This window comes from Fulmarus glacialis, unplaced genomic scaffold (assembly GCF_000690835.1).
Source record: "Fulmarus glacialis isolate BGI_N327 unplaced genomic scaffold, ASM69083v1 scaffold11646, whole genome shotgun sequence".
Taxonomy (NCBI): Eukaryota; Metazoa; Chordata; class Aves; order Procellariiformes; family Procellariidae; genus Fulmarus; species Fulmarus glacialis.
The window spans coordinates 8217-20477 of NW_009217508.1; the positions used below are offsets into that span (position 1 = coordinate 8217).

Sequence of the window (12261 nt, forward strand, 5' to 3'; positions counted from 1 at the left end):
TGGCCTTAACGCATGAGCCTTGCGTGCAGCCCTGATGCTTCGGTGCATTGCAATATCCATAGGCTCATGAGCATCCACGGAATGAAAAACAGGCTACAGACCCACCGGCGACGTACTGAGACCTCTCCTGACCTTGTTGCCCCATGCTCTCTTTGTCTTGGAAAACATTTTTCTGATTGTTTCCAGCCTATATCTTTGCTTTCTTACACTTCTGTTACTGCTATCTCAGCACCTTTTCCTTGGTAACTGCAGTTGGCCAATATTATACTGCTGGGCATCTTGGGAAGTTATTTAGCAATGGCGGTGCTGTAAGCAGTTGGTGTTGGAAGATGTCTTCCCTTCTATTCTTTAATTCTCATCTTGTCTTTTAATGTATGTCCTCTTGTCTTTTAATGTCTATGTGCAGCAATAAAAATTGACCATCGATGGCATCATGTGTCTTCAGTCTTTCTTTCATTTCCCTGTTTCCATGTCTTCAGATCCAAGAACGTCTTCCTTCAGTTTTCTTTCTAAAAGCTGTTGTGGTTGTGGAAGATTTGTGCCTGCAATGCAGTGCTGTAAACAGAGAGCGCACGCTTTATAATGTGGAGCAATGTCTTCTAATACCATAAACAAAACATCATCCGGGTCAATACTTTTCTGATGGATATAGAAAAGAAATAGCTTGTCCTACTTGAAAATAATGATAGAAATCCAATTTTCACCTTTATTAATGATAGAATTTTGATCTTTACATCTCTAGATTTTGGAGGCAAATCTTAGAAACTGTTGAAAGGTAAATTTAAGTGGAAGAAAGCCCCAAATCCAAGAAAGAAGGACTCGAAACCTTCTTGCTGAGATTTTAATTATTTCTTAAAAACATTCTGATGGAGATGAAAATGGTATTTTTGATGAATTCTTCCCATGAACCTCACTGACTAAATATAGAAAGTAGGGGATTTGGCTTCAGGAGATGAATCTTTTTGTGGTTTAGGAACAGGTCTGAGCCCTGCAAGATTGCAGGTTTGTTCCTAGGTTTGCTGCAGATACTTTGTGTGGCTTTGGGCAGGTCTCACTCTTATTATCTATCCGTTTCCAATCTGCAACAAGGAGAAGTCACATCCCTGACTGATAGAGTGGTTGGCATTTCGGGTTCATTAACGTCTGGCAGGTACGATAACATTTTAATTCACTTATAAATGCATGTTCTTTATTTGGAGTCATGATTTTGAAACTGATGGAGGCCCGTGGTCCCGAGGGACGTTATACCCATTTAAATGCTGAGTTTCAGAGATAATGCTCCCATTGTCTTCCAGACTGTGCATGTGACTTGCTTACCTCTGTCTCTGTGATGGCCACACAATTTCCACGTCTGGGATGTAGAGAATTGCTATCCACCTACCATGTCATTATGGCAAGGGTGGAGAACATCTAATCTAGAAAAGAAAAGAGTTATATTTAGGTGTGTGTAAACACTGTTACCAAATCAGCTTTTAATGAAACCTTGTGTGCAGGTGTAGAGAGTTTGACAGTAGATTCTTTTTTGTGTTATTTCTGTCAACACCAAAAGGTGACACCATCAAACAGGAATAATGGTAGGCAAAACATGTCTCAGTAAGGCAAACAAATTCTACACGTGGACACACCTTTCAGTTCAGATAGACAAAGCAGGGGTAGGTGGACCAGATATTCAACAGCACAAAAACGGAGGGGGAGACCAGGAACGTGCACCTCTAATTCCCGCTGTTGAATGCAAACCTTTCGGGATTCAGCAATGAACTCTGCCTCGCTAATAACTGCTTGCTGCTGCCACATGCGTAGCGTCAGTGCCCACTTTCAAGCATGGAAAAAGTCTTAGTCAGGACGTCATATGCAGCTACTAATGAGATCCATCCCATAGGTTAGTCACCTATGACTGATTTCCAAGTCTCTTCATCCAGCTCTATCAGCTGTGTTAGTCATTTACATTTTTTCCTTCTCTCCCTTTCTGCTGCGAGCATTGCACCAGGCGCAGTAATCACGGGTGGGAGCACGCAGCTCTGAAAACCCCAGAGGAAGTGGCAGAAGCGACCTGTTGGTTTGTGCTCATCACGCTTCCTGCGCCTGTAGGAAAACACGTTGCAAAAGCCCTGACACACTGCTCTCCTATGCACCTGTGGTCAGTTCAGAGCATTGCTGAGATTCCCCTGTGTATTTACCACAAATTAGTGACATTTGGTCCATGTCAACCCCGGGGTCATTAAGACCCCTGGTAAATCAGGCATGAATGAGGGATGTTAAGAGATGGGATGATGTTGTTTCCATTAGCACCTTCTGCTCTCCTACACCCAGTGGAAGCCGCGTCCATCATCTCTCCATGTATCACACATCTGTAATGGAGACTGGGCTGTAATTCATAGGGCTGAATATGACCCCACAGGGCATAGCATTGAGGAATACTCAAGGGAGGCTTGAACTACCTCTTTCATTAGAGCTAAAGCTTCCATTGAAACATTTTCTCTGTTCCTTCCTTGGAAAAATTTCAAGGGGATCGACATTTTTCTGAAACACGGGTCCATCCCCCCAAAAAATAAATTCTGCCACAACTTCAGCAAGCCAAACCCAGTGTTTGTAGAAAAGAAGTTTTAGTTACTTCAGTGAAAAGCTACATGAAAGTGCAAGAAAAAACAAGGGGAATGCTTTCTAATTTCTTGGCAATATAAAATGTTTCATTCCCCTTTTGGGGAAAGAAAATAGAGAAGGATGGAAGCAAAACCCAAAACCACAAACTGCCAAACACAGCCCTGCTGCCCTTCCCAGGAGCTGGGATGGAGCACAGAGACCTCCCCCACCCCACCCAGATTTATGCCAGCTGGAGACCTGTCCTGGTGATCACAGACAAAACTATCAGGAAACACCTAAACTTTATGCAAACATGTTCTGCTAACTCCGGAGCGGGATCTGAGCCGCCTTTCAAATCTGAGTTCACTTGCAGGATCTTTGCCCAGGGTCGGGACAAGATGAATTATTAATAAATTAGCCAGTTATTACCAGATTGGGTGTGCCTTGCATTAAAAACAACAAATCCCCCGCACCTGAATGAGGAAGCATCTCTCACAGACCTTGATTGAAGTCCAGGTGTATGGAGGTGTCAGTGGAGCAGGTTCTGGTTGTGAAAGATTCTGGTCATCAAGTTAATCTGTTGTCATCAGCTCCCAGGGTTGACTTCTGAAAGCGTATAAAAGCCTCCCCTTTGGGAGGTTTATTAACCTGAGTGGCTTCTTCTTCCATTTCTCTAACAGCAGGAGACACCAGGTGAGTCCTTCTATGCACATTTATCTATATAGGTGGGGGTTTCTGGTGCTCTGTTCTTGGGAGCTGGGGTGATTTTTCTTTATTTTGTTTCTCTAGTGACAGTTTCAGCTCATCTCCCTGGTAATTTCCCCTCCATACAGGTGAAAGCTGTATTATGGTATTTTGAGACTTCCTGAGGCTCCAGACAGTGGCTTGCTGGCTCTTTGGACCAGCAAACCCTTGTCAACCCTCATAATTTTTCCCCAACTGATAAGAATCCTTGTGGATAACCACTGGGTGTTGAGTATCAGCTACCAAAGGATGGCATTCCCTGGCAGCTTGTTTTGCGGCTGTTGAGCAGCAAAAAAAACTGCAGTCTGCTGGATCTCCAGGGCTCTGAGTTTCACTTTTTTGTATAAAATCGTATCATCACTGAGCAGGAGGACAGTTCACCTGCATTAAACAGCCAGAGATGCGGCTGCCACTCTGAGGCTTCCAATGAACTAAGCAGAGATCTGGCTGTTGCCAGAAGGGATTGTTATCAAACGACTCTTCTCTTTCAAAACCACTTGCAATACTGCAATGACACTAGCATTCTGCTCCTCTTTGACTAGTTTTAAATATTGCTCCGAGGTTCTCCTTGAACTAAGCATGCTTTCATTAAAATTTGTATTGCTTCTTAGCTTGGCAAAGTTGAAATGTTCAGAAAATAGTGAGCAGAGGGAAAGAAGGAAACCCCCTCTCGTTGTTTCTCTTCCCTTCACCCCTGTAGCCATTGACCTCTTTGGATCACAACTCTGTTAGGATGGTGCTTGCCTCTTATATTCATTTATGCTTATATACAGTTATGCCCTGAGGCTCAGCAGAGTGGCTGATCTCCACGGAGGCTAACTGTGATGGGAGCCCAGAAAAGCAATATGGGGCAGCTACAGCAAACTGGAGTCACCAACACAGATTTGGTCTGAATACCAGCATCCTCAGGGACTTCCAAGGGTGGTGTTTTTTTTTTTTTTGCTGGTAGGATTAACTTTTAAAGGCTCTTCACTGTTGGTTTGATGTCAAAGCTGAGGAACTGACTGAAAGTGTAATATCCAGAAAGAAGAAATGTGTAGGGCTTAAAATAACTGAAATGGCACCTTGGTTTTCTTCCAGGCTTAGCAAAGATGTCTTCCCACCAGCAGAAACAGCAGCAGCAAATACCTTCAAAATGCCAGGAAAAGTGTCCCCCGAAGTGTGGGGAGCAATGCCAGCCCCCAAAAGGGCAAGCCAAGTGTCCTGTGAAGAGCATCCCGCAGCAGCAACAGCAGCAGCAATGCCCAAAGCAGAAGTAGCACTAACAGCAATGGCCGCAAAGTGCCGTGGAAGATGCAAATGCTTATTTCCAAGCTTTCCTTCTGTCTGCTGGCTCTGCCAGAATAGCTAGAAATTTGCAGCACGCCTCCTTCGTTTGCAAACAGAAATTACTTTACAAAGAGATGCAATTCATTACCTTGGATTAATTCATTCTCTACTATATTAAAAAAAAAAAGTTGTCAGGCCATTTTCTTCTCATCTTTAATTTGGGACATGCTACAATAAAACTATAAGTAACCTCATTGCTTGGTTCCTGATATCTTTTTCACTTTACTAGTGTCATTCATTCTCTCTTTTTTTTTGTTCTTTTTTTTTTTTCTTTTATTAGCCAAAGCGTTACCTTTAAACATACACTTGTATACAAGGCACACATACACAGGGACCCATGCACATTTGCCTTCCAGATTTCCCAGGGAATTATTTCTCCATATTTTTATTCGAGATAGATCCAGAAACCTACAGCTTCTGGATAACCAAGTAGACCAGAAATGTGAAACGTCTAGAGCAAACAGGACATAAAATGATCACAATTTCTGGAAAAACCATTTAAATTCAGGGTCCTTTGGGGCAGAGCTGCTGCCTGGGTGTCAGAACTGGCTCAGGATCAATGTGCTTCCCATCTCAGGGCAATCTTGCAAGTTGTTTTCATCCTGAACTGGAGCAAACTGGGTAAACTCAGTTTTCTGCAAGATACGATATTCTGAAGTATATTCTTGTGGGTCTATCAAAACAATTAATCGTGGTTTTAGACTCTCAACTATACTATAATTGCTGAGAGGAAAACAGTCTTTGGGAGTTTTTAACAGTGAAAGGAAGCTTTTGCTTGCTCAGAATGAATAGTTTCTATTTTAAAAGGATCCGAAAGAGGTTTCAGAATGTTTTGGTTTCTCAGCAGGACATACTGCCTCAGCTAATTGATTTCTAGTCAGCTGTATGGCAGAGTGGAGGAAGAAAATTATAAATAGAGAAACTGTTGAGCGATACGATACCGGTGTCTGGCAGACAGACACAAGCTCGCTCTGCAAACCAGAAGCTGTGTGTCTCAGTGCGACTCTGTGATCAGACGATGAGGTTGGATGTATCTAACGCCCATCTAACAGGTACAGTGCCAGACCAGTCGGATTACATCACTCCTGGCTCATCTGAAGTGTGGGAAAAACTCATTTGCTTGTGCTTGCAACCTGCCTCGTAGACATGCCCGTGCCTTATGTCTGCTGACGGTGGCAGAGTGGCTGTGAATATGTTTAACTTGGGCAGATTGACCATCGGGACAGCTTGGTGTGAGCCAACGCCTCCTGCCGTGCTCTGGGACGGGGTGTTTTGCTGAGAGGTGTTTCAGTGCAATTAGTATTCCAGTGCTATCGGCCCACCCATGGGCCGACGCAGTGCAGGGACTCTCTAACCTGGGCACCTGGAGAGGAGCAGCGGACCCAGGGTCCCCTGCGAGCACCCGAGTTTCTGAGTCCTGATTTGCCCAGCTTTGAGCCTAAAAAGTGTCCGACTATTGCAAGCTGAGGCTCCTTTTCATCTTTTTTAAGCAGAAGCTATTAAAAATCTCCACAACTTGGTATTCAAAGTCATTTTTATTGTTGATTTTCACAGTGAAATAAATCCTGGATACAATATCAGCCTAAAATAATTAGAGATAAGTACCAAATACATATGCAACAACACTGTGTGGTGACACATGTTCCAGGGTGTAATTGAGTATGCTTCCTCCTTTATCCTGTGTAACAGATGGAAGCCACACCTGAGGTTAATCTATTTCAAAACATGTCTGGATTAGATGTAATTATCTATATATTTTCCATAAATAATCTCAGCTTGAGCTGTTCTTTTACACATCCTAGAAAATCCAAGGTGAGCTCTCTGAGGAAAGCGCTGATTACTACCAATTCAGCTAAGCAGATAATTAAGAGGTGATGTGTAAAAATCTTTCTATTTCCTCTAGCCCAAAGGGTTTTTTTTAATTGCATAAAATATTCAGCACTATGGATTCATGATTCAGAAAGTCTTGTTGCCATTGACCAGAGCCCCTTAGCAGCAGGGTTTTCACAAATCTCAAATCCTATTATTAATAGGCAAAAACCCTGAATGCAAGGTGGGAGATGGCATTCGCGTACAGGGAGCTGGGGAGGAAGGCGTGAAAACCAGGAGGCGGCGCGCGGGTCTGGACGCTGAGCTCTCGGTCCCTAGCTGCGTTTGGGTTAAGTTCGAATATTTAGCTTAAAGAACCCTGACTCGTGCGTGCCATCATGCTCTTTGGTCTCTCTCTGGGCCTTTAAAAGCCAGCGGGATGATTGGGAGAGGGCAGAAATTCAGGCCGCTGGGAAGCTGAACGCACATGCCTACGACACCGCTTGAAGCCTTATTATCTATGGAGAGTCCCGACGTGTCAGTTAGCGTACGGCTGTTAGTATAGGATAACGCTAGCGTTAGCTGGGGGGGGAGTTGGAAGCTGTGCTTCTTGACAGAAATTCTGCAGTGAATAAAAAGGTGTTGGAAAATGACCTCTGGTTGGGAGGTCTGGGTTTGCATTCTTCTTCTCTCTTCAGGGCTTCCCTTGTCAGCTGCAAGTTACTTCTGCATGGGGGGCCACTGGTTGGGCTGCTTCACCTGCTGCTGCTCGATGGGAGGACACTTCTCTGGAAGGGAGCACTTCCCCGGCTCAGGGCAGGGGGCAGGGATCGGCACGGGGATCTCCTTGCACTCCTGCTTCTGTTGGGGACACGGTGCAGGTTCGGGGGATGGGACAGGGATTGGCACAGGGGTCTCCGTGCACTGCTGCTTTTCTTGGGCACATGGTGTGGGTTCAGGGCACGGAACAGGGATTGGCACAGGGGTCTCCTTGCACTCCTGCTTCTCTGGAGGGCATGGGGTGGGCACAGGGATCTCCTTGCACTCCTGCTTCTCCAGCGCACATGGAGTCGGTTCAGAGCAGGAAACAGGGGCTGGCACAGGCAGCTCTTTGCACGCTGATTCCTCATCAGGGGTTGGAACAGGCTTAGGGTACGGTACAGGTGGAAAAGTTGGTGGTAGCTTGCATTGCTGCTGCTGCCTCCGCGCAGCTAACAGGAACTGGCACAGGGATCTCCTTGCACTCCTGCTTCTCCAGCGCACATGGAGTCGGTTCAGAGCAGGAAACAGGGGCTGGCACAGGCAGCTCTTTGCACGCTGATTCCTCATCAGGGGTTGGAACAGGCTTAGGGTACGGTACAGGTGGAAAAGTTGGTGGTAGCTTGCATTGCTGCTGCTGCTGCTGCTCCTGGGGCGGACACTTGGGTATTACGACCACTGGTGTTTCTTCCTTGCCTGGATCCACCACCGGTGTTGGCAATGGCACTGATTTTTCTGGGCATGGTACCACTACTACTGGGACTGGTTCTGGGCAAGGTGTTGGGACTTGGACTTCAGATTGCTGCTGTGGACATGGGACCGGCTCAGCGCAGGGCACAGGCTCTTGGCTTTGCTTTGAAATTGTTTTGCTCAGGCCAGGTGGGAGGGTGATGTCCTGCTTGATTTGCGTTTGATTCAAAGACATCTTTGCAGGAAACAAGATTATCTGAAAGAAATGCCAGAGTGTTATTGTGTCTGCTAAATGAACTGCATTGGGATAAGGGTGAAACGATTATAAGAAACATGAATCAGCTGCAAGAGTAAAGTTCTCTTAATTTGCCCTTGGTTTCCCAAGGCAGGTTGGCTCAGAAAGAATTATGATTTGCTCTTTCTTTTTCTTCCTGCTCCTGCTCTGACTCTCACTTATCTTGTTCCTCCTTTCTGTTCTGCAATGTGGGACAGCCCTGTCAGGTCTGAGGTAGAGCCACTCCTTTGAACTTGGAGCTGATTTACACTTCAGAGCTCTTCCTCCTGTTGCTTAGCTCTTCCCAACGTGTTAACTCCCTTTCATTTCTGTCCTGGGAAATTGATGAGAGGAGCTGGCAAATAACAGATCTGCTGGTTTGATAGCGGTTTCAGAAAGCCAAAATAATAATAATAAAAAAAAAGAATGCTGAAGACAAATATTTAAAAACATTTGGTGTATCAAAAAGTAGAAGAATATAAATCTGCACCCAACAGGATATTTTACGTTGACAAAACTGGAATACTTAATTTGATTTTGGCCCTTTTAAAATGGTTTCCAGATTTTACTTGGAATTAGAAACCTGAGGTGCTAAGGCCTCAAGGTGGACCTCGCCAGTAAGCTGATATCTTTTTGTAGTATTAAGAGTCGTTTCGGTAACAATAGGCCAACTCCTCCTCTTGCTCTGGTTTCACTCTGACTTCATTGACTATGTAGTGGATTGAGGTTACCTGTGGCACAGCCCTTCCAACTGTCATGGAAAGAATTAGCAGTGGTAACGCGTCCCTATGTTTCTGGATTATCATGGCCACTAATAATACCTGTAGCTTGCATGAATCAGAATAATCAGGAGGGATTTCTTCTCCCAAGGCCAGTCATGTGCAACAGGCCAAATGGCGTTTCCTAACAATTTATGAAACTGCCTCTGTTTTGTAGGCTGCTGAAGGCAGGCACCAGGCTCAGCTGGATTGGTGCTGTGTCTTTGGTAAAGCCTGTATTGCTGTTTTTCTAAAGACAATCTAAGGGCACAAATAAAAGGTTAGAATCACAGAAGTGTTGGTTGTAAGGGGCATTTTTAAGGCAGGACTAGCACCAACACAGGTCATTTGAGAGTGTGCAAGTTTGTTCTCCCTTCCCCATGTTGCCTACGTCTCTCAGCACATCTTCAAAGCAAATTCATTCCTCTCTTCTACATCCTCCTAGATCCTCCAGATCAATATCACTTATCTCTCGCTATTTTCTTTATAAGGACCTGATAAGATCTTAAGCCAAATTAATATATTGCTCTTGACATGGTTAGCATGAATGAGACAGCACACTAGGAATACTTTCACCCTTCTGCTTCCTACAGCCCCTCATACTCCCAAATCTATCTTTTACAAAGTAATTCTTCAATGAAATTGAAGTTTTAAAAACGTTCTTGTTATAAATAGCAGAATCACAGAAAACAGATTCGGAAGGAGAATTTAGACCTTCCCTGAAGGCAGGATCAGTTATACTTAAACCAACATAATTTTATCTAATCTCTTCTTCAGAAAGGGTCTAATTTAGCACTTAACTATCCTCAGATTTACACGCAATCTGAATTTGCCTTGCAGAGTCATTCCAAGACTGCTTGTCCTACCCCAATGCCCACAATTTCTCTTCTTTGCAGGAATCTTTTGCATATTCAAAGGTATCAAATAAAACACTTCTTTAAAGAGTCTGCCTACATTAAACCAAGCAGTAAAATTATAGACATCACAAAAAAGTATCAGTATTCTCTGACTTACCCAACCAGTCAACAGGGAGAAGAACGAAGTCGAGTGGATGGTGGAGCATGGAGATTTGAGAACTTTTATATGGTTTCAAAGCCCTGCCTTCTGGGAATGAGTCCTCCTAGGTAATGAGCTCATTCTTTCACAACTGCCGTTGTGCATTTCCTCCACAGACTTGTTTTACACGTAGGCATTGTGAAGAGAGGCTTTTGGTACAGAATGCTTTTTAATCCCCTTTCTGACTAATCCGATTTAACAAAAAACTTTCTGTCTGAATAAAGGTCGTACCCTCAGGTTAATACATTCATTGCAGACCCCATTGAGATCAGGGGTCTTGGTGTGGTGTCAACCAGCATGATTCCAGTTCAACCCATGCAACTGAGTCATTTCATGTCAGCTAATGCCCCCGCTTCTTAGGATGCATTTGTAGCTTAAGACAGGGGGGCTAATCCGTACTTCTCTCACCTGCTTTTCAACAATGAATTCTCTAAAGTGACTTCCTTGTGATTCTATAAACTCGTGATGGATGGGATTTTTTTTTTTCCCGTTAAGATGTTCATAGATCTCATTCTTCTTTCATTTCAGAACAGATAATGTTGAATGCATGTTATTTTCCTTGGTACAGAAGATGCAGCTCCCACCCATCTAAATGTGACAGAAGAGGGAACTGAGTTTATCTCCATGTATCATGTGAAAAGTAAAGGGATTTTTTAATAGTATACAAGATTTATCACATCCAAATGGAATTTGGACACTGGTCTCATTTAGGTGCCAGGATGGTATTTGAAAAGATGTTTCAATCTACATGTGAAATAAAGGGAGCTTGTAGCGTTTATTCCTTAAGCGTTATTCCATGTAAAAAAACCGTTTATTGAGTGAAAATAGCTCAAAATCTCAGGGAGCTATCAGGATACAAGTCAAACAGTCCTCGTTTCTGATGGTAGGATTATTTTCAGCAGCGGAGACGACGCGTCCCACACAGAGGTGAATTTCATCATATTTGGTTGTCTTGGGACTATCTTTGTCCTGTCTCCACCATTTTACCAGAGCTTTTATCAGAGCACGCACTCCAGATGCAATCGTTGCAACCGGCTGAGCTGGTACCCGTCACCGGCTGGGATTCCTGGGCTGCAAATGTAAGAAGCTGTTTCTAGCTGTGGTGTAACTTCTTCTGTTAATAATCATTTGGCAACTGAAGGACAGAACACCTGAATTTTAGACCACATCTTCTTCTCCTATAGTGTGACTTCATCCGTGCAACTTCCTTTCTTGCCTCATGGCAGGTGGGGCCCTGCCTCGCTGCCTGCATGGCTGGCCCTGGAAGCTGCTTAGTTTTAGTCGCCGTCCTTTGCTAGCCAGGGGAATATCCCAGCCCAAGACCTAACCCTGACTCAGGCCTCACCTGCTGCTCTGCTGGTACAAATTGCAGTCGTAGCTCTGCTGAAGGCAGGAACTAGGACACTTTCCAGCAGTGGAGAACCTGCCTGTCTGCTTTCTAGGTAGCATCATGCTTCGCGGTTATCAAAATAGCCCTTCTGCTGAGATACGCTCCTGGAATATAGCCCTTCAAAGCAGGAAGATAGAGGGAATAAGCTCAGACATAACAAAAGTGGTTTTTAACATTGCACTCGTTGGCCTGAAGGGGACAGAGCAGCTGGGTTCGAAAGGAGACGGTGCATTTCATTAGGTCAAACATTGCATTTGAATATTTGTGCAATATTCACAAGTGAATATGCATCTTCAGGTCAGAGCTTCAGTAACCTTTGTTATGTCCATAAGTTGGAGCACCTGAGAGAAACAGGGCACGTAGCACTTGTGGAACAGTGTTGAGGCAAAGACTGTACAGCCATGGCTCTGTGTTGAGACATTGCTTTTATTTAAGCAAGCAGTGAGGTTTCTGGAATATTTAGGTGTCAAATTTCCAGCCTCAGCTTGCAACATCGCGTGATTAAAGAAAATCACTTTCTATAGCTGGAAGGGAGACGACCTGAACCCTGTCTGGAGATCAGAAGGTGGGGCCATCCTGACCTTAAACACTGGTTTGGATCCAGGTCTGGAGAGGCTTGGGGAGGTCACTTCACCTCCATGTCAGCAACCTCAGCAGAAAAATGATGGTAATTATCATTGAAGAGGCTCTGAAGTCAGCCCGTGGAAAGGGAGTGAATGTTTTTCCCATAGTGGAGGGGTAATTGCTTTCCCCTTCCATGTGAATTGCACAAAGACTATTTTTAGAGGCAAATGCCATATGCAGTGAAACCTGCCTTACTGAAACGTTTGGGAAATTACAGGAGAAACGTGCATTCAGTAAGGTGGCTTTGC

At 44.3% G+C, this 12261-nt stretch overlaps 1 protein-coding gene across 1 annotated transcript; it reads right to left on the reverse strand.

The window, feature by feature from the left end:
* Positions 1 to 7182: 7182 nt before the first annotated feature.
* On the reverse strand, positions 7183 to 8146 carry LOC104072142 (anther-specific proline-rich protein APG-like). Its single transcript, XM_009579703.1, has 2 exons — positions 7679 to 8146; positions 7183 to 7608 (listed from the first exon to the last, which is right to left on the reverse strand). The coding sequence occupies exons 1-2, from the start codon at positions 8144 to 8146 to the stop codon at positions 7183 to 7185; spliced, it is 894 nt and encodes a 297-aa protein (XP_009577998.1).
* Between the last annotated feature and the right edge of the window lie 4115 nt (positions 8147 to 12261).

What these genes read in the sequence shown, in the direction of transcription:
- LOC104072142 (XM_009579703.1), bottom strand. Translation starts at nt 8,146, where the DNA reads ATGTCTTTGAATCAAACGCAAATCAAGCAGGACATCACCCTCCCACCT. An exon ending in AGATCCCTGTGCCAGTTCCT is followed by an intron (nt 7,609 to 7,678) that starts GTTAGCTGCGCG and finishes CCGTACCCTAAG; the next exon opens with CCTGTTCCAACCCCTGATGA.